Here is a 23,956-nt window from a genome sequence, read left to right as displayed (position 1 = left end):
ATCCTCATCAGCATTTGGGGATGTCAAGTATTCTGGATTTTGCCCATTCTAATAGGTGGGTTTGTGTATTGACTTGCTTTAATTTGCAATTTACTAATGACATATCATGTTGGACATTTTTTCATATATTGGGGTTTTTGTTTTCTTATTGTTGAGTCTTACGTGTTCTTTAACACATGAGTCTTTTTATCCTAGTGTCTGGCTTGTCTTTAATTCTTTTATCACTGCCTTTTTCAGGACAGAAAAATTTAATTTTAATGAAGACCATATTATCAGTTTTTCAAAATGTATCATTCCTTTGGTATTATATCTAAAAAGTCATTACCAAACCCAGTGAAATCTAGATATTCTCCCATATTATCTTGTGTATGTTTTATAATTCTGCAATTTACATTTAGGCCTTTGATCAGTTTAGAAGTAAATTTTGTGAAGGATGTGAGGTCTATCTCTATTTTTTCTTTTCTTTTTGCATATGGATTCCAGTTATTCCAGTTAAATCATTTGTTTAAGAAACTGTCTTTTCTGACTAGGCTTGGTGGTGCATGTCTTTAATCCTAGTGACTCAGGAGACTGAGGCAGGAGAATTGCAAGTTTGATACTAGCCTGGGCAACTTAGTGAGACCTTGTCTCAAAATAAAAAATTAAAAGGGCTGGAATGTATCTCAGTGATAGAGTGCCCCTGGGTTCATTTCTAAGTACCAAAGGGGAAAAAAAAAAAAAAAAAACAAGAGAAGAGAAAAAGAAAAGAAAAAGAGAAGAAATGAAACTATGTTTTCTATAATATCTAGCCTCGGTTTTTCATACTATTGCCATTATGTTTGTTGTTTCCTGCTTATATTTATGTGGATTTGTTTCTACCCTCTCTGTTCTGTTCCATTAGTCTTTGTGTATTCTTTCGATAATATGACATATTTTGATTATTGTAGCTTCATAGTAAGTCTTAAAGTCAGGTTGTGGCATTCCTCTAGCATTCTGCACATTGATTATTCAGTTTTTTCACATCACTATACAGATTTTAGAATTCATTTTCCTATATCCACAATAAAATTTTCTGGAATTTTGCTTGGGATTGCATTGAATCTATATATCAAATAGAGAAGAACTGGCATTTTGTCACTATTGAGTATTCCTATCCATGAAAATAGGATATCTCTCCATTTAATCATTTTCATTAATTTCTTTCATCAGAGTTTGGTAGTTTTCCTCTTACAATTCTCATACATACCTTATTAGATTCATAACTCAAAGATAGTGCTAACGTAAATGGTATTGTTTTTAACTTCAGATTTCACTTGTTGCTGATACAGAAAAAAAGTGACTGACTTACATCTTAACTCTGTCTGAAATGACTGGCTTGACCCGATATTGTGCAACTTGGTTATAATTCTTTATTAATTGCAATAGCTTTTTGTTGTTTCTTAATTTTCCAAATAGAAAATTATGTCATCTGCAAAAAGACACTTTTATTTCCTTTTCTTGTCTTATTGCATTAGTTAGAAATCCTAGTATAATGTTGAAAAGCAGTGGTTAGGGTACATTCTTGTTTTCTTTCTGATTTTAGTGTCATAGTATCTAATTTCTCACCGGTAAGTATAAAGGTAGCTCTCAGGTTTTTGTAGATATTATCAACGTGCAGAAATTACTCTTTATTCCTAGTTTGTTGAAGGTTTTATTGTAAAAAGTCTTGTATTTTGTCAAGTACTTTTCCACCTTTTTATATGATCATATCGCTCATAGGCAGTTATTATTAGATATTTTTTAAAAAAATCTATCTAGTCACTCACTTTATGTCTAGATTAGAGTTTAATCCCCTTTACATTTAAAGTAATTAGCGAAAGATAAAATCATGCCATTGCCATTATTTGTTGTTTTCTGTTTTATTATTCTCTTGCTCCTCTCTCATGTTCTTTCATGAGTTAAAATTTTTTTTCATAGTGATATGTACTGATTCCTTAAAAAAGACATTTTGCCACATCTTTGCTTTATTTATATATTTACTATATTTAAAATCATTGACATATGGATAATTTCTCATATAATCTTAATACTTATATGTGAATATAAGAAAATTAATTAAAGAACATTTTGTTATTCCATTTGTGTTATAACAAAATACCTCAGACTGGGTAATTTATAAACAGAATTTTTTTTTTTCTTACAGTTCTGAGGTAGGAAAATTCTTGATCAAGACACTGGCAGGCTTAGTGTCTGGTGAAGGCCTTTGTTATTGATGGTGATTTTGATTCCTCTTTCATTTGGGTAACGTCTTTTGATATTTTCTTTGATTATCATTAGGCTTACATAAAGCACTTGATAAGTTTTAACTGTCTACTTGAAGCTAATGACAACTTCAGTTGTCTATGAAAATTATTTTTGCCTCTTCCCCTCATATACTTTGTTATCAGTGTCACAAACTACATCTTCATATATAACTATTAACATGGATTTATATATTATAAATTTTTGTCATTTATATTCTATGCACATTAAAATAATGTAGCTTAGTACATTCATCAACATACTTGTTTACTTGAAAGCTTCATCTTTTCTTATGACTTTGTTTTAGTCTCTACCACCCTTTCTTCTTAGCTTGAAAGACTTAATTTAGAATTTCTTATAAAGCAAGTTTAATAGTAATAAATTCCCTCAATTTTCATTTATCTGTAAAAATCTTAATTCTTCCCTTATTGCTGATGGATAGCCTTTCTAGATATAAAATTTTTGATTGACTTTTTACTTTCAGTACTTTGATATTCAATGGCATATTGTTATGCCATTCCTTCTGGTTTCAAAAATCTATCAATAATATCATAGAGGCTTTCTTGTAAGCATGAGTTGTTTTGCTGTCTTCAAGACTGTGTTTCTAACTTTGCACACATTGATTATAATGTACCCAAGTATTTATCTTCTTTGGAATTCTTTAAGCTTTATGAATTTGTATGTACATTTCTTTTCTCAGATAATATAGGATATTTCCTGCCATAATTTCTTCAAATAAGTTTTTTGTATCTTTTTCTACGTCGTCTTCAGAATTCCCTATTGTATATATTTGTCTACTTTCTAATGTCCCTTTAGTCCTTTAAGTTCTTTTCCCTTTTCTTCTTCTTCTTCTTTTTTTTTTTTTTAAGATAATTTCTCTTTGTTGATAGTCTCATTTTGCTCATGCATGGTTTTTCTGATTTTATGGTCTTCTCTTTTTATTCACTGAATATCTTTATGACAGTTATCTTTTGGTATTAGATTTGGTCTTAGATATATATGCCATCTTTAGGGTCAGTTTCTAGAGTTTAATACTATCTTTTGATTGGATCATGCTTTCTTCCCTGCTTCTTTTGTAGGTCGTATAAACTTTCACTAAGATTGGAGTTTTAAAAATTAACCTCCTCTCCCCAAAACACATTTTCACTTTATGTGTACTAAGACTTTCAGCAATCAGCCTGGCTAGAGGTTTTAGAAATTTCCCCAAATTTTCTGACTTCTTGTTGCCTCCAGTCACTACCTATGGAACATCAGTTCTAAAATGCTACATGCATGCTTGTTTCTAGTGGCTTCCAAATTATGCCACTAGTCCTGCCAGTACTCCAAGTCAGACTAAACTGAAACCATTCCCTCTAGACATGCCAGAATGATGGACAGATGATCTGTTACTTTGTTTCCAACCCAGAGGAGGAGCTTCATTATGAGGAACTGCTCCTTCTGATTGCACATTATAGGGAGTGAGGCATGTGTGGTCACACAAAAACACCAGAAAATATCCTTTCACTGGTATCCTTTTTATGGCATTTACATTGGTAAGATTGCTGTAGCTTTTACTTTAGTATCCAGAGTTCTCACAAAGGTATGCTGGTCCACAGGTCATTGTTAACCAGGTGTCTCTTTGAGTAAGCAGGGTCTGAAGATTTTTAGTCTCTTACATTGCTGGTATCAGTCTTACAGGGTGTTTAAAAAATTTGAACCTATTGAAATTTCCAGATTTCTTTCTAGTTATTTAACTACAAATCTAGCATAAATTAGGTTCATATTTTATTTTACCTAATTTAACACAACACCATGTCATTCCTTAGGTCCTGAGAGTCTAGGGTAGCATCCTTCTCTCTACCTTTCAAAGTTGTCTTTTTTTTTTTAATATAAAAAATCTGTGATTTTTTAGTTTTGCTTAATGGGAAGAATATGGAAACATATATCTACTGCCCCTTTTTACAAGTCTCATTTCTACATTTCATGCATTTTAAATAAAACAGAATAACCAGAATGACCATTTTCTGACCTTTTTCTTTTCTGCCTTAGATAGCCATGCACAGGTGTGCTTAAATCTGGAACAGGTATGAAGCATGTACACTTCAGCCTTTATTTCATTACTCACTTGCCCACCATTCCATCAGCATAAAAACTAAGTACAGAAATTCAAAACATTTTTGGTTTGGTTAGTGTCCTATCCCAGTTGTCATTGTTGAACTAATGGGAAAAAATATCATGCCAGGTATTACATATTTCTGACATCACCCTGGATTTTTTCCCTTTTTCATAACTGCCCACAGCACTTTTCTAGGAAGAAAGGGAAATGTTATTTTCTGCATAGAACCAGACACATTTAGAGCATTAAGGACCTAAGTCCATAACTTCACAGACACATTAAAAATATATTAAGATGATATGGTGTTTTTCAGTTTCAGGTATCAATAAACTGTGTTCTTGTGTATATTATGTGGTGCATATGCTCTGGTCATGTGTCAGCTACTGTATAAATACTGTATGAACAGGCAGTCCTGCAAAGGTCACATGGGGGGAGGTACTATTAAAGTCCTTGTTGGTTGGGGAGGTTGAAGGAGGTAAAGATTTGCACGAAATTTCCTAAGTCTGTATGACCCTAACTCTTCAACTGAAAACTCTCATAGGCTTCTCATTAGGGAACATATCCCCTGAAACAGCACAAAGAGGCCTCAATCCAAAGACAGCAAGTACCTTTGCTTTAGTAACCTTACTCTCTAAAATTAAGCTCATTCTTCTTTTAAGGAAAGTAAATTCACTCTATTTTTTTTTTTTTTTTTTTTTTTAGTACAGATCTGTACAATTCAGGCAAAAAATTATACAGAGACTTCTGTTATCTGCCATTCCACTTTGGCTTCGTTTTAGTTCTTAGAATGCCATCTGTAAACAGGATTAAAAATAACAATCCTTAAGACACAAAGGAACCCCAATCACAAATTGGCCTGCTTTTCACTCTCCCAATAAGAACCAGCAGAATAGAAGTCTAGACCAAAGAAATTATTTTTCATATACAAGTTAATAAACATTCTCTTTTCAAATGAAAATGCTGACATCACACTAGCACAGGATATCAAAGAAAGAATCCAATTTATGTGGCAGCTGGCATGCTAAATGGCCACTGTAAGTTGTCTTTTCTAAATTGCACAAGAAAAAAACAATTTTCTTTCTAAATATACATGTCCTTTCCTACTCTAAATATATTCTAGGAATAAATTAATTATTGTTATAAAATATAATTTCAACTCACTCAGAAACCATCTGGAAATTTTAAGAGAAACAAATGTAAAATTTCCCAGAGTTGGTTGACTGGCTTTATTGAATGAAACCAGCTAGTTTACTCTTCACAGATTGTTTAAGTAGATCAGCATCCAATTTTCAATATAACACTTGCATTTTCACCTAATATTTTTATATTAGAACAAACGTTCCTTTCTTGCATGTTCTTTCCTTTTGTAAAATGCTTCAGAAAAACAAAGTATATATTGCAAAATCTAAAAACCTGAATAAAACAACTTGATGCAGTTGTGATGGATGATTCCTTGTTTTTCAAAGCATATTTCATTCTCTGATGGTTAAGAATGGAGTATGTTTTGAGAAATGTGTTGTTAACCATTTAATCTTTATGTGAATATCATAGAGCATATGTTATAATTTGTCCCCCGAAAGTCACGCTGACATTTAGTCCCTACTGTGAGGTATGAAGAGGGTGGGACCTTTGGAAGGTGATTAGGATTAGATAACATCATTAGGGTATAGCCCGCACTCATTAAATTTTGGTGGTTTTATAAAAAGAGGGAGAGATCACAGGAGGTGGATACACATGCACCTGCACACCTTCTGTTGGCATGTGATATCCTGTATTATCTTGAGATTTTTGCCAGCAAGCCATCACCAGATAAGGCACGTTGAATTTGAACCTCCAGAACCATGAACCAAAACAAACCACTTTCCTTTATAAAGTAGCCTGCCTCAGGAGTCTCATTATTGAAACAAAAATGGAAAATACAGTATGTACCTTTAAATGGCTATGATGTCACTAGGTGATATAATCTTAAGGAACCATGTGGTCCCTCATTGACTAAAAATGTCACAATGTAGTGCTTGACTCTATACACACACACATATATACATGTATATTTATGTATACATGTATACATATTAAAATTAATATGTATTGTGTATTAATATACATATTAATATATTCTAAATCTATTGAGTGTTAAGTATTTTTCCACCACAGATGAATTCTTGCAATAGCAGAATTTCTAAAATAAATCCTGAGAACATAGTTCTTCAAAATAAATGTGATGTACAAATGAACTCCTCCATGGTAACTTTTATTGTAGGGCAAGAAGATAATGGAGTGTAGTGAAGGAGCAATGTAGGAGCTGGAGACCCTGGGTAGAGTTTTAACACAAAGCCAGAGCAGGAACAGTGTGGAAAAATGCAAGATCAGACAAGTTTCCATATGGAAAGCTAACTATGCCAAAAAAATGAAAATTCATTGTTTGTACTTATCATTAAAGAAATTCAGAAGAACTTAAAATGCTCAAAGAATAAAATCAAATAAAAAAGCCATCGCTAAATTTTTTATAAATCTATTTGCAGGTTTGTAATGAGACAGACCTGGGTCTTGGTTCAGAGGCCATCACTTTCTTGGTACATTGTCATGGACTAGTCACCATCTAAACCTCTTTTCTCCTGCCCTTGGTACCACAGTCCCAACAGGAATTCCTTCAACTCCAGTCAGTTCAGATTTAGGCAGAACTGCAGTGTTTCCTTTCACTACCTCTCCCAGTCTGGGCAGACTCAAAATTTGATTGGCAGGTGGGGTCTGGGGTATTTGTGAGTTCCTCCTGATGTGGAGAACCATATGTGTTATTTCCATTACTTCCTCATACTCATAGGTAGAGTGGCCCAAATGTTTCTAGCATGGAGGTCAAATGGCATGGAAAGAGTGCCCCAAATTCATTCCAACCAGTGCTTTTTTTCCAGAGCTCCTAAACTATTTAGATTAACTGTGCATGTTGAAAAAAAAAATCATTCTGATTTCTATTTCAGCTGGTTTTATATGTTCTAGATTTCCAGAGTATCAATTGGACTAATACAAGAAAGCAGTAAAATAATAGCATTTGCTGTGGGCCAGGGTGTGTGACAAGCCATTCACTTGGACTGGTTAATGTCTATTAGAAAAATATATGAATATTTTAACATAATTAGCTTTAAACAGAGAATATTATTTTAAGTACGTAAATTATTGTCTTTCAGCAAAAATGCAAAGGTTTAAATCTCTATTCTCATAGGCATTTTAGTTGGTGGTAATTGGTAAACATTTGTCTACTTTTTGCATTCACTTTGTGTTTGAGACCATTATAAAAATGTTAAGTAGATCCTAATATTACCTATATATGCAGTAGGTATAAAGTAATAAACATACCACTATAGAATGTATATAGCTGCACATTTTAATATTTAAGGGGAAAATAATATAATTTCATAATTCCAATTTCATTCAACTTCTCTTAGAAATATTTTCCTAGCTTAATTAAAAATGTTATTTTATTAACAAATAATCAGGCAAAATTTAAAAATCAATAAGAGAAAGTAGATATGCGTTACTTTGATTGCAACAATTTTGTTTCTCTTCAGAGCAAAGAGCAGTGTGCAGTATAGTTCACTCTCAATAAATCTGTAAAATTCCAACTACCAAAGTGATGAATTCTTTTAGCACATAAGATCATCACTCATCAAAACTACAGTGATTCTTTGATGCCAACACTCACCTACGCATTAAATAGAGCCATATTTCTGTGTTGAATCTTTCCCCAACATTCATGGGCCTTTGGGGAAAAAAGTATGTCCATCATTCTCCAAGGGGGATTTTCATATATTATTATATAGATGCTCCTTGACTTAGGATGAGGTTATGCCCCAATAAACTCATTGTAAGTTAAAAATATCACAAACTGAAAATGTACTTAATATACCTAATTTACCCAACATCAGCTTAGTAACACAGTACATTATAGATAACCAATTGTTTCCTCTTATGATCATGCGGTTGATTGTGAGCAGTGGGTCATGGTGCTATTCAGCATTTCAAGAAAGTATCGTATTGCATATTGATAGCCCAGGAAAAGATCAAAATTAAAAATTCAAAATACAGTTACTATCAAATGTGTATCGTTTTCACACCATTGTGAAGTTAAAAAATCCTTGGGTGAACATTGTAAGTCAGAGACCATTTGTACCTTAAAATTCTCCTCAGCATTTAAGAAAATATCAATATAGACATAGTTCTGTGGTGGGCAGACTTTAAGGCACCTCCTAACCCCCTGGTTCATGAGCCTTATATATCCTCTTCCCCTTGAGTGTGAGCAGGATCTATGACTTGCTTCTAAGGAAGAGGTTATGGCACAGGTACAGGATACATGCTCTTGGTTACAGTGTTTTACATAAATCTCTCTTTCACTAGCAGGCCTGCTCTAGAGTTGGTCTCCTATGCCAGCTTTGAAAAAGCAAGAAAATATGAATTTTACAGCAATAAGTAACTGGATGCTTCCAACAATCATGGCAACAGGGAGACAGATCCTTCCCTAGCTGAGTCACCATATGAGAATGCAGCCCTGGCTGACACTTAACTGCGGCTTTGTAGAAGATCCAGTTAACCCATGCCTTGCCCCTGACCCATAGAAACTGAGACAGTGAATACATGTTGTATTAAACTAGTTACGACTCAAAGAAAACTAATAGGAAACCATAAGAAAAGACAGGTTTTTGCAAAAAGATAATACATAGGATATTTTTTCCATTTAAAAAAAACCACAATATATTAGTTGTACACTCAAAGGTAGTACCATGGCTAAATTTATATAGCCAGTTGTCCTGTTTTGGATTAAAAAAAAGCCATCTAATTAACACCTGGCAGGCACAAGGCAGGTTGGATATGGAGAATATAGCACCTTCTTATTATAAATGGCTATTGAACACACATGTTGCTTCAGGTGGTTATTAATGACAAAAGTAGGGACTGGAACAATTCTCATAGTTCATATGAATGCCTTGTTCTTCTCCTATGCAAATCTACCCTAATATGAAATGAACTTGTAAATTTGGGTGCTGTAATGGAAAATGACCCCAGGAACCTAGAATCTTGACTAGAATGACAGGTTTAGTTCAGATCATCTTCCCTCCCTTAACATAAATAAGCATTGCTCTGAGGATATTCCAAACAGTAACAGGATAAGACAGTAATTCAAGGAAGGGAGAGTTTTGCCTAAGTCAGTTCAAAATCTAGAAAAGGGACTGTAGAACTTCACTTCAAAATATGACTTTTGCCTTAATAAACAAAAAGAAAGTTGGAAGATACCAAAGAATCGTGATAACTTTCAGGAAAAGAGGACCATAGGCCTATCAAGAAAAACTGGCCTGATCACCTCATACTTGAGGGAAATAAATTTAGGATAATGTTTTGGTCAGATGAGGATGAAGGACAGATACACTTGTGTTAATATAATGTCTATATCTGAGCTAAGTTTAGTTAGAAAATACACATTTTTGTGAGATCATTAGGTAATCATTTCATTCTACAAAGACTATAATTACAAATTGCAAAGAAAAGAAGCAAATTATTGCATATCAAAATCCTCTACATATTTTGCTACATATTAGTTTTCTTTTTCATAATTGGATTCAATAGCAAAATTTTATAGCTGACACACAACACTTATTTCATCATTAAAATGTAAAAATGATTAGACCAAAAAGATTATTTGTTTTTCTTTTTCTTTCCAGGTATCTAATGCATTTTTGGCCACTGGGCTCTCATTCACAGGAAGATGGAAACCTTGCTCTGACCATCTGAGAAGCATTTCCTGTTCTACAAGTGTCAAGCTGGTGATCAATAAAAGGACAAGATAGATTTCCACATAACACAAAACACCAGAGTCCAACTTTGACTACAAACTTCCATGTAAGGTTTTTAAGAGAGTAGGGCTATGGTTCAAATCCTTGTTCACATTTAAAATCTACAGTCATTAGGCAAATAACATTTCAATTTTAGAAGAACAGGTCAGAACAGTCAGAAAGGGCCACACAGTGATTAATGACTGCACTTAAGTCACTGCTACACAAATAATTACCGAGGGGCCCTGAGCAGAGATTCCTGGCACTTTGTCTGAGGCTGGGGGTGGGCAGGTTGGTAGTGTTGCATGCCCACTGGCCAGACCTTGAAGGCCAGGGCTGGGTTTTCACCCATGAGAGCCCAGGTTTAGCAAGAAAGTCATATTGTCACACCATAAGTAAACCACAACTGCTGATCAGAAGAAGTACTCCTTCTGACTTTCACTGATGGTATTTTGCATGTTGAGCTCACTTTTCAGAGTCTCAGCATTGTCTCCAGCTTTTGAGATATCTGACTTATTCTTTTGATATAACCATCTCTGTTGATAAATGCGTATGGCTATGGCAGTGACACAGAGCAAGATAAATATCACCACGGCTACCACACCTGGTGAGAGAAAAGAAAGGAAAAATACAAAGTCAGAAGACAAACTATAATTTCAACCTCACCAGAATCTCTACTATATAATATCATGTATATCAATACATATATGTAGATATGTATATGTATATATACAGACACATATAATAAATTTTGAGGACAAATGGTACTATAACATTAAGTTTACATGTAAATCCCTGCAGATTTTGGCAGATCTTAAATGCAGATCATAATTAGATTTCAGTTAATGCCTTCACATTTAAATGCAGAAATACAACAAGACCTCTTAGGCTATGTCCTACTTCACATTAATAAGTCAGCAAATTTTAATTATTTTAGAATAGAGGGCATAGCCTCATCATCATAGAGTAATTGTTTTTGTACAAATATTTTAATAAAAATTTACTTTGATACTGATATGCTGTTGAATTAGTTATATAATAAGCATGTCATTCATTTCTGTGAGGCCCATAGCTCCTGGGGTTCAAGCCTTTGCATGATCTCCTTTGTTTATGTGAGGGACCTGTGCCAATATTACAAAGGTGACAGGATGTACCCCAGGGTGTGTGTATGATTATGTGATTACAAAATTGTAGCAACTGTCTTGTTGGATTTTCTCTCTCCTTCTGATTGTGAAGAGAAAAGCAGCCATGCCAGGGAAATGATAAGTAGGTGACCTCTAGGGGCTGTGGGTTGCCTCTAGGCAACAGCTGGCAAGACACCAGGACTTCTCAGAAGTCCAACTGCAAGACACCAAATGCTGCCAACTACCACACTAGCAAGGAAGTGGATTCTTCTCTAGTGGAACCAACAGATGAAAACCCAGCCCTGTCTGCCACTTGATTGCATCTCAGACCATAAGCAGAGGGTATAAATGGGCTAAATGCAGTCTCTGTTTAGTAGTTAAGGGTGTGGTAATTTGCCATACAAAAAAACTAATATACCATGCTATTAAAAACTATATAATTGGTTGGGGCCAGTGGTACATGCCTGTAATCCCAGTGGCTCAGGAGGCTGAGGCAGGAGTATTCCAAGTTCAAAGCCAGCCTCAGCAACCTACCAAGACCCTAAGCAACTTAGAGAGACCCTGTCTCAAAATAAAAAAAAATAAATAAATAAAAATGGTTGAGGATATGGCTCAGTTATATGTAAAGTAGATTATTTAACATCTCTTGGAAATGTTTTAAATATTGCAAACATCATTTATGCCAGTGGTTCTCAACTCTGGTTGTACAACATAGAACAAATAAGAAACTACGGGTGGGAGGTCTGCATATTCAGTTTTTTACAAAATATTTGTCAAATTATTTTAATGTGCTGAAAGGATAGAGAACCATGAAGTTATACCATAGGAATGTTTACTCAAGCTATCCTAGTAATAAAGAATGAATATCAAGTCTATATTGAAATAAATATGTAAAAAGCTTGTACTACTCAATGCACTTTAAGGAAGAATGGCACAGGCGTTAATTAATACCTCCAATTAGCAAATGTTATATAACAAGTGCTCTATAAGTGCCTGCCTAGTCATACAAAAATATTTGTACTATAAAATAAGGGTTCTTTTTCATACTCTGGGACAGACATCAGCAAGTGTAATGGAGCCCAACAACCTCAAAGCTTAATTGGGTGTAACTAACTGGTCAAAGGTATTCCTAAGGACAAGTCTCAGAGGAGGCAGTGCATTTATTATTTAGTGTGTATTCATAAATATTCATAACAATATTATGTTCAATATACTTTTTAGGAAACAATCACATTGCTTTAGTTATCTTTATGTTTAGTTATACAACTTTGCTTTAAGGAGAAATATATACAATTGCAATGTTAAAGACCGCTAAATCTCAGAACAATGATTGGGCTACTTGATTATAATTACTATGACATTACAGGAACCCATCAATATATTCGGGTCTTTATATATGTGATAACTATGGCTTGGTTATTAAGTTTAATGGTGTCCAAAAATAACTTGTCTTTACCCAAAGATTAAAATTATATGAATAATCACTCAATGTATTTCATAAGCTGCCTATCAGCAACTTTTGTTAGTATATTTTTGATATAAGCTTTTGTCTGCCCATCTCTCAGTCTATCTATACATTTGTCTCTTTATCTATCTATCTGCCTATCTACAGTAAGTGTCCCTTAGTAAGAAGTCCTCTGTGATCTTTGGTTTACCAGGTACAAATATATACATATATGTATTTTTTTTTGGGGGGGGCGGTTCATTTTCCTTTCCAATACTGTTCCTTTTGTTTGCAAGAGGAGGAAAAGATGTCAAAATGCAGATCATAGAGAAATTTATCTGTGATAATCCTTTACATGGATTAGGTATTTTCCATATAAGTCTAGTCTGTGTTCAGTTAAAGAAAGGGTTGAAAATTCTGTATGAAGCACTTAGTTCACTGGAGCTCAATGCACCCAGTGGTCTTCTAACCATTCAGCCATAAGCCACTGCCTAAATGAAAGGCAGGTTTAAGTAAGTGATCACAGAGCCTGATACACTCCCCTTGTCGGGTCCCTGAGACCATTGTGTTCTCCCTCTCCACCCATCTATGAGGAGCTAAGTAGGATTGCTCAAGGGAAGCACACTGGTGTAACTTATTTACTTTGAAATCTTGCCAGTGATATTTAAGAAAAAGCTCTAAACATCCAAAGGCCTGATATTTTGTGCTATTATTAGAATGAAAATTAACTTTGCTCTTTTTAATAAAAAGGCACAAAGTATGAAATTTTGCAAGTATTTTGACTTGGATTCCTATTTTGAAAATGTAAAACACATTTATTTTAAGTTAGTTTTGCATTAGAATGGATTCTTTCCATTAAAATAAAACAAATGATTTGGCCTTCCTATTCAATTTAATTTCTAATATAAAATAATGCTTTTAGATATACATGATAAAATTTTATGAGATTTTTTTTTTGTTCTTGGAATTGAAAATGGAGGTTATAGTAAATAAATCCCCCATACTTCAATCATTACAAAAATAAAAGTAGTTGAGATAGGGATGGAAATGTTAATATCCATACAGAGATCTTAAAGTGTCTGAGTACTCTCCTAATTCTCCGACACATCTAGATGAATACAGATAAACTGTATAGATCCCATCTGAGCTGGTGTGCAGCCACATAAGCACTGGACACCAAATGATATCACCCAGTTCTTTGATGAATCTTATTTGACAAAGCAAAGGAATAGATTATAGTTTACTTCCTACTCACTAAGCAGAGTGTGCCGAAGACTCACATTTCAATAATAGAATCAAAACAATTAGAATAGGATAACTCAGTAGAATAGTACCTGCCTACATTGTGCCAAGACTTGCACATCCCCAATACTCCCCCTCCAACACACATACAAGAATTTAAAAATTCTGTGGTAAGAAGGAAGAACTGCATATTCATTTTTTGAGTTAGACTTGAATAAATTGTTTTAGTCACTACACTGTTTACACAATCAGGAAGATGATTAAGATGCATTTGCTTTTACTTCTTCAATTTGAAATAGTCACGGAACTCTTAACCCCTTAGTCCTCAAACATTTAAAAATACAATTAAAACCAAAACACACTGCTTGAAACATCTAAACAATCCAAATTGTTGTTTTTTAAAACATAAAAATATAAAACTATACTTCTGGCAATACTCCTGTCTTAGGTGTTATATAATGATTTAAAGGCTCAGCATCAATTGCAAGGAGCCATAGAAATGGCTTTTTAAAAGTATATGTAATCTCCCGAGGAATAGTACAGTGATTATTTTTTCTTAATATTCTACAACATGTCAGTTATTCTTTAGAAAGTGTACTTCAGTGGAATCACCAGTTCTTTTTTCCTGTCTCCTGAGGAACTGAATTCGGTAAGTTACATGAAATATCTGGAAATTTACAAGGCCTGCCATTGACCCCAGTAGTCTGTCCTGATTGCTATACATATTTTCTGGGTTATGCTAACAGCCGCATTACCTCCGATGACCGCAGAGTCACTTCTGTTGGCATTAATTAAGGGTTCTCCCCCATCAGTTGGTCCAGAATGGCCTACAGTAGAAAAAGGGAGGACAGAGGCGAATAGAAAAGAGTAATTCACAAAAACTGGAAGAACAAACAATTGTAGTGGGAGAAATAAACATGAAAGGAAGAACACTGGAGAGGGAAAGGTCAGATACGGAGCAGGTGAATCAACAAACAGGACTAAGGAAATCTGCGATATAGCTGTAGTGAAACACTGCAAGCACAAAGGCGGCGGATGATCCACGCACCTGTGCCACCTGACAGTCGGGGAGCTAGTTCCCGTGTCCCGGAGCCTGGCCCTGCTCCGGTCGCACAGCTGGATCCGGCGGCCACCTGACCGCGCACAGTGACCCGGGCGGGTCCGCCGGGGCGCAGCGCCTCCTTGAGCGGGGCTGCGCGGCCAAAGCGCACCGCTGAGAGGCAGCCAGTGAAGCCATGCGCCGCCGCCCGCCGCGTGTCCGGGTCCGCGCCCTGGGGCTCTGCGGGAAAAAGAAGTGCACACATCGTTAGGGCGCAGGGGCAAGGGATCACCTCGCATCCGCACATGAGCGACCTACTCCCTTCCAATCCTTTTCATTTTTTAAGAAAAGACACTGCAGTCATTACCAGTGACCTGAGTTATTAACAGGCAGGGTGGTAACTTTGGTCCATTTTCTAAACCTTCCCTAGAGGCAGCCACCGGTTATACAGGCGAGTTCCTCAGCCACTTTCTAATGATCATTACAATGCTTTTGGATGGAATTTATGCCCATTACTCCAGCTGGGTAAAGCGGAATGTCGCTTGGATTTGAGGACACTCTGGAAATTTCTCTGCAAAATACTGTTTTTATCAGTCTGACTATTCAAACCAGAGGCTGCTCCCTTCCACAATGTGGTTTCCATTACATTTTCCATAGATTGCAGTCTGTCTCTTCCAGGACCCGCCCGCCTTTAACCACAAGCTTGGAAGGTTGGATTTTGTAAGACCTAACAGTAATTGCCACCGAAGCCAAACTTTGTGATTATGCTTTGCTTTTCCACTTGCTCAATAGGCATGGAATCTGAACAAGGGGAGTAGATGTAAACTTCAAAAATTTAAATGTCAGGCAGAGAAGCATCTTCTACAGTAAAGAGGAAACCACGTCAATGTGCTGTGAGGGCTTGATATCTGATGTCAAACCCCCTTTGGAGGCTGGCTGTGGGGAAACTACATGATGGCTCTCCTTTATTCTAACAATCAATGAATAAATAGTTGTCAGGAATTTACCAAGTGTGCTAAGTGATTTGCAGCATAAAACAATGAATACTTTTATTTCTATTTTATAACTGAAGACTTGAAGTTTCAGAAATTTGTAGCATAAGTTTGTAGGATAAAGTTGTTGCCTCTTGTATTCAACCCCTTTCTCAACAAATATATGTTTATCTTTTCTGTTAGTGTATTCTGTATATGTTCATAATTGCTCATATGGAGGGACTGGTAAATGGGGATATTTATGCTATTCATTCTACTTTTATGAGTTCATATATTTTTCCATAGCACATACGTACATATTCAATAAATGCTTTTTGGTTGGCTTAATAAGCAATCTTTAAGTTCACACTGAGAATCTCAGATCCATTCTGTCTTAATACAGTTAAACTCTCATAGGACAATCCTTATTTCTTTTGAATTTGGGTTTCTGAGGAGCGTTCCTTTTTTGTCTCCATTTCCTGATGACATGCTATAAATGACAATACCTAATTTGGATATGTATTATGTTCTTGAAAGTATTCTCGCCATCATAAAGGAGAGTAAGGACTTTGAGCAGGATTTCATGACTTGCCTGCTGCTACATTGTCAGTGAGCAGCTGGAGCTGGCTTTTGAAAGGAGGCACTAGAACCTTAAGCCACTGCATTTGACCACATTGCTGCCTACCTTGCCCCAGTCATCCATTACGGAAGTAACTGTGGTTGGATTACCCATTGCTCTGTGTTCTAATCCTGCCTCACCAGAGCATTTAGCTTAGTGTCTATTACACAGGAAACTTGAAATATATTTTTATATTGGAGGAATAGATAGTCCCATCACCATAAAACTCACCTTTCTGTGGATAGTTAAGCTATTGAAATCATTTTTACAATGTGGCACTCTCAAAGTGTAGACTCATGAGGACAGAACAGCCATCTGTTCAGAAAGATTGCATGCATTGGCTCAAGCTAAAAATGCACTTCCATAACTGATTGCCATCTCAAGTCACTGAGTTTTCTTGAGTGTTAAGTTTGTATTGAGTGTTGGGGTACCTAAAGTCACCTGTCTCATTGTACTAACATGAAAGAAAGGTAAAAATTGTCAGAATCAGAATGGATTTGCTTGTTCCAATCCTGGCAAAGAAAGAAAGGAAGGGAGGGAGGAAGGGAGGGAGGAAATATTATGAAACAAGGGTTCTTACGAAGGGATCATTATGAAGATTGCCTTTTAGGAACTATGACTAAAGACTGTCAGACCACATGCTTGCACAGAAGTATACAAAAAAACAAAGCAAACAAAAAGAAACTTCTGCAAGGATACAAAGCCACCAAGTTCAACCTCAGACTGATGCCACTCTCATTATTAATCCTAGTACCCAAGGATTATTGTTCCAAAATATCTGATGCAATCTTCAGTTTTGTCTTTAAAATCTTTTCCTTCCCTAAGTTTCCTTGACAATGCTCCTAGGCTACTTTTGTAGGTGTAGTCCCTTTGCGGTGGCTTTGTGTTACTCTGATTGCAATGCTATTCCCAAAGAAATACCACTACTCTTTGAAGAATCTGTTTGTTGTTGTTGTTGTTGTTGTTGTTTTTAGATTGACAGTAAGGTAACCTTACTGTTAAACTACATACTCTGAATCTCCAATTCATGGGGTGGCCTTCTTGAATGTAATTATTGGTCTTCCTCTTCATTCCTATTAATCTTTGCTTCATTATTTTAGTCTGTCATTCTTGAAAGCCCAATCTTTTGTATTTTTATTCTTTCTGACTTGAAAGAGTTGTCTCTTCAGAAAAAAGTATGTTGGGACCTATTTGGGCTTACAAAACTCAGTGATTTCTGACTTCCAAAAGTAAATGTTTGTGTGTAAAAAACATCTAAAAGCAATTAAAATTAGGGGCATGGTGTTTACAATATTATAATCATAATAAACATCTTTCTGAAACATCTTCATCAGGCTGATTATATGAGACATCAAAGAACTTTTGTGAGATAAATTCCTGGTAGATTTCAAGCATACTAATAGAAAGTAAGTTTGGAACAACTCAAGTCAAAGTATATCATAAATTTAGAGAGTTCTTTAAAGATTTTATTTTTCATTTTTATAATTTGATAATATATAAAGAATATTTGCTTGAAATACTTAAAAGTATGTGAATAAGAAATAAATGGGAAAATATTGCAACAGCAACATAGAACTTCTTTGGTAAAGCTAAATTCCTGAAAATATATTAAATTCAATTAAAATCCTAGTTTTTAAGCAAAAAAAAAAAAAAAAAAAAAAAAAAAAAAAACCCAAGGAAGTTTCAATATTTTCAATATTTGTTTTCCTGTTCAAACCAACATGAGCTCTATCAAGCTAGGGCAATTAGAAAGTATCTAGGGCAGATATTAGGCTAATTAATAAATCACACTCATTTTGTGAAATTTGTTTTTTAAAGACAACTGAGCTTCATTTCTGCAGATAGTGCTATTACTGAAGAAAGACACATAGGTAATGCATTATAATTGCCTCTATTTCAAGAATCTTCACTTAATATTTGTACATATGTATGTATATTTGTGGGCATGAATGTGTGGGTGGATTTATAAGTAACCTAGTAGCCCAGCATTGATCATTAGCTGTAAAAATGAATGTTATGTGTACATGAGGTATAAATTCACCTGGACAGGTTTGCTGCCTACGCTGCTTTCTGGCTCCCTCACATTTTCCTACTGTGAAGTCATGATTTTGTCCAGTTTTAGACTGAAGTAATTACTTAGTATTTTGCTGAGAATGCATCATTAATGTTTAATCTCAGTCCATCCTTGTTACCCTCAAATAACATTTTTAACCTTGTCAGATAAATAATATAGCAGGTAGTTGAGCTGCAGCCCATTTTTACTAGTAATATAACATTTTTACTTCATCTTTTTGTTTTATTCCATTACTACAATGAGATGTTGGCTTCTGATGATAAAATCATTATGTTTCATTGTAGAAACTTCTGCCTAGAAAATTTGGAAGATTTTTCTTTGTTGTTTTATACTTTAGTAATTTTATTAGAATTTTCCCAAATGTTATCTTTTCTCATTAGAACTGGTATAAGCCCTTTCAATCTACCATTCTGTTTTTTTCTTTAGTTTGGAGAAGTTGCCTGGTTTTAAAATATATTAATGCTTTTGTTTTAAATTCTCTTTCTAGATCTCCAAGTTAGGTTTTTCTAGATCAAATTCCCATGTACTTCTTATTTTCCCTCTGTTAATCTTCTTGCTCTGTGATCTGGGATATTTTATTTATATGGTATTCTAGGCCACCATTTAAAGATAATCAATGATCATCTTCTTTAGATCATCCAGTGAAATTTGAAAATTAATTTAAATTCCCCATCTGTATTTATTTCTCTTTGCCTAAAATCTCCTTCAGTTCCAATTTCCATCCTTATTGTTTTCTATCTTCTTTAATAATCTATTCTGGCATAGAAAATATTATTTGCTGTTTATTTTTCCTCCTCCTCACCCACAACTTTGCTGCTGTTAGGTATGATGCTACTTACTTTCTTATTTATTCATTTGTCTGCTTACTGGGATTCCACAGTTGGGGATCTTATATGATATACAAGTCCTGACAATATGAAAGTTACGGTTTCTCTGACTCTGTCAAAAAAAGGGACTTGCCCACAGACTGTCTCTCATCCTCAGTTCCAGTTGGCCTGATGGAAATGGGTACAGTCAGGCTGAGCATCTTTGACCTTCCTTTGATGTTCCTCAGTTTTCTTCAGGCTACACTTTACATAGGACCCACAGGTTTTGTACTCCCTTGGTGCTATGTTGTTGTTCTCCTCCAGCCCACAGGCAAAATCCTCACCACAGCGGTCATTTACATCTTCCCCTGCTCCTGCTGCTGGGCTGGCACAGCAGTTCCTTACCCAGGAGCACAAGTGTAATAATCTAAACTGCCATCATCCCAAAGTAGGTCAGCATCAGAGTGAAGAGAACTGTGCTTAAACAGAGTGTAAATGTGTTTCCCCTATTAGCTAAGTCCTGAAATTCCACCATTAAGGTTCTTTACTTTTGACTCAAAATTTTTTCTTCTCATTAAAACATAAAGAAGGGAAAAGAAAACTTGGGAAGGAACTTCAGAGAATACTTAGTGCATTATTAGTCATTGACACATCCTGGTGAAATGTGCTCAGCTGCCATCTTGAGAACACGGGTATAACCACATGAAATCTGGAGACAGGTGCAGTTTCATACTAGGTAAGAAGGAGACCTGGAACGTGGTTTGAGTGGGCCATGAAGAAAGCAAAGTTTAGGAAAGGGTAGACTAAGAGACTGATCATAAAGTTCACTGCAATTCTGAGAAGATCTCTCTTTCACTTTAAATACATATTCATTTAGTCTTCCTTTTTCTTAAAAAAAAAATACTTCTCTGGTAGGAAATGTTGAAAGTCCATTAAATTTTCAAACATTCAACATTCTCTACTGTCTCAAGTGTTGGAGGTGCTGGGTAGTTTTGCCTTCAAAATCTACATGTAAGTTACACATTGCAACATGTGAGACGATTTCTGCTCTTGAAAAGGGGAAGACAAAGAATTAAAAATGTGTACAAGGAGCTCTCTGCTACCCACAATGAACAGTGAGTGCTTCTGAAAGTTATATGCTGTAGACAGGTTTATTTGTAAAGTCCGTGCAGGATATTAAAAGTCAATAACTGGAAGCAATCCAAGTGTGCATCACCATGAGGATGGATAAATAAATAGTGGTATATTCTTTGGTATATTCTTATAATGAAAGCCTACATAGCAATGAAAATGAATTAATTACTTCTGTGTGGGACAGCATGGATGAATGTTAAAAATGTTTTGATGAATGGAAGCAATGAGAAAATGTAAATGTTGATCTGCAATTTATTCTGGAGTTGATATAACAGAGTGAATTTCTTTTTATCATAAAGGATGCCATAATTGGAAAATGACTACCAGACAGACCTTTTTAGTCTTCCTGATAATTCAGGTTGGAAAGTTCTGATATTCAGTCAGAAAGAAGTGAATCATCTCCCTGATTGTCACCACCACATCAAACTATCCCTGACACTCTCAGCTATGCCTGGGAAGAAATCGGGTGGTTTGATGGCCCTGTAGTAGTAAGCAATTCCATCAGGAATTTTCTGAAAGAATGGTTTTTAAGTAAATACCAGCTCTTGTAATGATATGCAGACAATCTTTTGTTAGTCTTCCCTATGTCAAGGCAGCATGATTATTCTTTGTGTTTGTTGCCCGTAACTCATGACCTCTATTCAAAATTGCAGCATGGGCTTATACAGCCTTCCTAGCTGCACGCCAGTGGCCATAAACTTCCAAGTGCTTCCAGTTCTCTTTTTTCTCTTTCTTATATCCCATCCTGTTCCTAAACAAACTCACTGAAATTGGACAAATGCCCAATTATGGCTCATTGTTCTAATTCTCCCAGGGTACGTGTATAGGAGAAAAGACTTTGGTAAATCTCTAATCAATTTTTTCTTGTTATTGAAATAGAATTGGTATACCATAAAATTTACCCTGAGCATTGCCAGAATCATTTTTTCATCCACAAAGAAACCAGTGTACGTTGTCAGTAACTCCCCATGCTGTCTCTCTAGACCCTGATGAACCCAAACTACTTTCTGAGTCTATGAATTTGCCTATTCTAGATATTTATTACAAAATCATATGATATGTGGCCTTTTGTGTTCTGTGTCTCAGCTTTGTTTTCATCCATGCTACAGCACATACTAGTCTTTGTTTAATTTTATAGGTAAGCAATATTCCACTGTATGGATAAACCACTTTTGTTTATCCATTCCTCAGCTGATATAAGTTGTTCCCACTTTCTGGCTATTATGAGTAATATTTGCATGCAAATCTGTATACATGGTTTTTGTATGGCCATAAATTGTCAATTATCTATTTACTATACACACAGGAGTGGAATGACTGGATCATAATGGTAAGTCTGTATTTAACTTTTTAAGGAACTGTCAAACTGTTTTCCACAGCGTCTGCATTGTTTTATGTCACCATCAGGGATGTACGTGAGTTTTGATTTTCACACAACACTTGGTAATACTTGTTGACCTGTTTAGTATGAAATGGTATCTCATTGTAGTTTCAATTGTATTTCCTTTATGACTAATGATATTAAACACCTTTTCAGTGAGCTTTTTGTATATCTTCTTTGCAGAAATGTCTATTCATATTCTTTAGGATTTTAAAATTTGGATTTGATCATTTATTGTTTAGTTGTAAAAGTTCTTTATTAGTTAGAAAAATCCCTTGTCAAATACATGATTTGCAAATACCTCCCACCCCACTTTGTGGGTTCTCTTTTCACTTTCTTGATTGTGTCTTTTGAATTACAAAGGTTTTTCATTTTAATCAAGTACAATTTAATCTTTCCTTGTTTTTGCTTTTAGGAATCATTATCTATTACAAAGCTTTTGAAAAACTTTACCTAATCCATTGTCATATATGTGCAACTAGGTTTTGCTCAAAGAGCTTTATGGAATTAGTTCCTACAATTAGATCTATCACCCATGTGGCATCACCCTTTGCATGTGGTATAAGGTAGCATCTTTTTTTTTTTTATTGTAAAGAAATGGGATACATGTTGGTTCTCTGATTGTACATGGAGTCAAGGCATACCATTTGTGTAATCATAAATTTACATAGGGTAATGTTTGATTCATTCTGTTATTTATTTATTTATTTTAATGAGTATATATCACTGGTCCAACAACATCATGAAAGATAACTTTCTCCCATTAAATGGTCCTGGCACCAGTGTCAAAAGTCAGCTCATCATGAATGATGATGTTTATTCTTAACTCTCAGTTCAATTCCATTTATCCATATGCCTACTCTTGCAACTACAACAGTTTTGATTACTGTGTCTTTATACTAAATTTTGAAATCAAGAATAATGAGACTTCCAACTTTGACCTTCTTCTTTTGGCTATTAGCAAGGTCTTCCATTTCCATTTGAATTATTTTTCTTTTCTTTCTTATGGGCAGTACTGAAAATTATACCCAGTGCCTCACACATGTTAGTCAAGTGCTATAACTTTGAGTTATATCCTGAGTCTTCCATATGAATATTTATTATAAATGAAAGCCTCCAGAAAAAGACACATATCACATAAGTGAATTTCAATAAGGCTAGCAGCATAACATGCCAATTTCTATTTAAAAAGTCATTTAAGTTTTAATGTGGATTGTGTTGAAATGATACATACATTCATGGAATAGTGTCTTCTTAGCAAGATTGATTTCCAATTCCTGCACACAAGATGTCTTCACATTTATGAAGGTCTTTTATAATTATAAACATTGTTTCATAATTTTCAGTAGATATGGCTTGAACTTCTTTTGTTTAAATAATTCCTAACAAAATAATGCTATTTTTTGTGGCAATTTTAAATGGAATTGATATTTTACTCTCCATTCCAATTTCATATTGTTCATTGCTAGTATGCAGAAATACACTGGATTTTGATCTTGAATATTGAAGCCTTGTTGAAGCTTTTTAGTAGTTCTAATAATTATTTTTATACATTCCTTTTAAGATTGTGTTCTCTAAAAATGTTTTTACTTCTTTCTTTTTAATCTGGATGCTTTTATTATTTTTCTTGCCTAATTGCCCTGGTTTAACCCTGTACTATAATCTTGACTAAAAGCCATGACAACAGACATCTTTGTCTTGTTTCTGATCTGAGAAGGATGACTTCATCTTTCAATGTCCAGTGTCACATTAGTTATGTGTTTCTTGTAAATGGATTTAACCATGTGAGGAAGTTTCTTTCTTTTCTTCTTTCCTTTTTAGTTGGTTTGTTTTGTTTGGGGTACTGGGTATTCAATGTGCATGTTGATCAAGTGCTACACTCCCAATACTTTTTATTTTATTTGAATCCGCTCAGGCTGACCTCAAATCTGTGATCCTTCCGCCTCAGC

At 34.9% G+C, this 23,956-nt stretch overlaps 1 protein-coding gene across 1 annotated transcript in view; it reads right to left on the bottom strand.

Moving 5' to 3' along the window:
- Positions 1-6,761: 6,761 nt before the first annotated feature.
- The window catches only part of LOC306642730 (contactin-associated protein-like 3), a 237,119-nt gene continuing 219,924 nt past the window's right edge, over positions 6,762-23,956 (bottom strand). The window contains 3 exon segments of the mRNA XM_079108476.1: positions 6,762-10,777; positions 14,739-14,810; positions 15,032-15,262. Coding sequence (XP_078964602.1) covers positions 10,587-10,777; positions 14,739-14,810; positions 15,032-15,262 — 494 coding nt within the window. The 3' untranslated portion in view covers positions 6,762-10,586.

Source organism: Sciurus vulgaris (assembly GCF_902686455.1).
Source record: "Sciurus vulgaris genome assembly, chromosome: 13".
Lineage (NCBI taxonomy): Eukaryota > Metazoa > Chordata > Mammalia > Rodentia > Sciuridae > Sciurus > Sciurus vulgaris.
The sequence above is the reverse complement of the archived record's forward strand: the minus strand, read 5'-3'. Positions and strand labels throughout refer to the sequence as shown.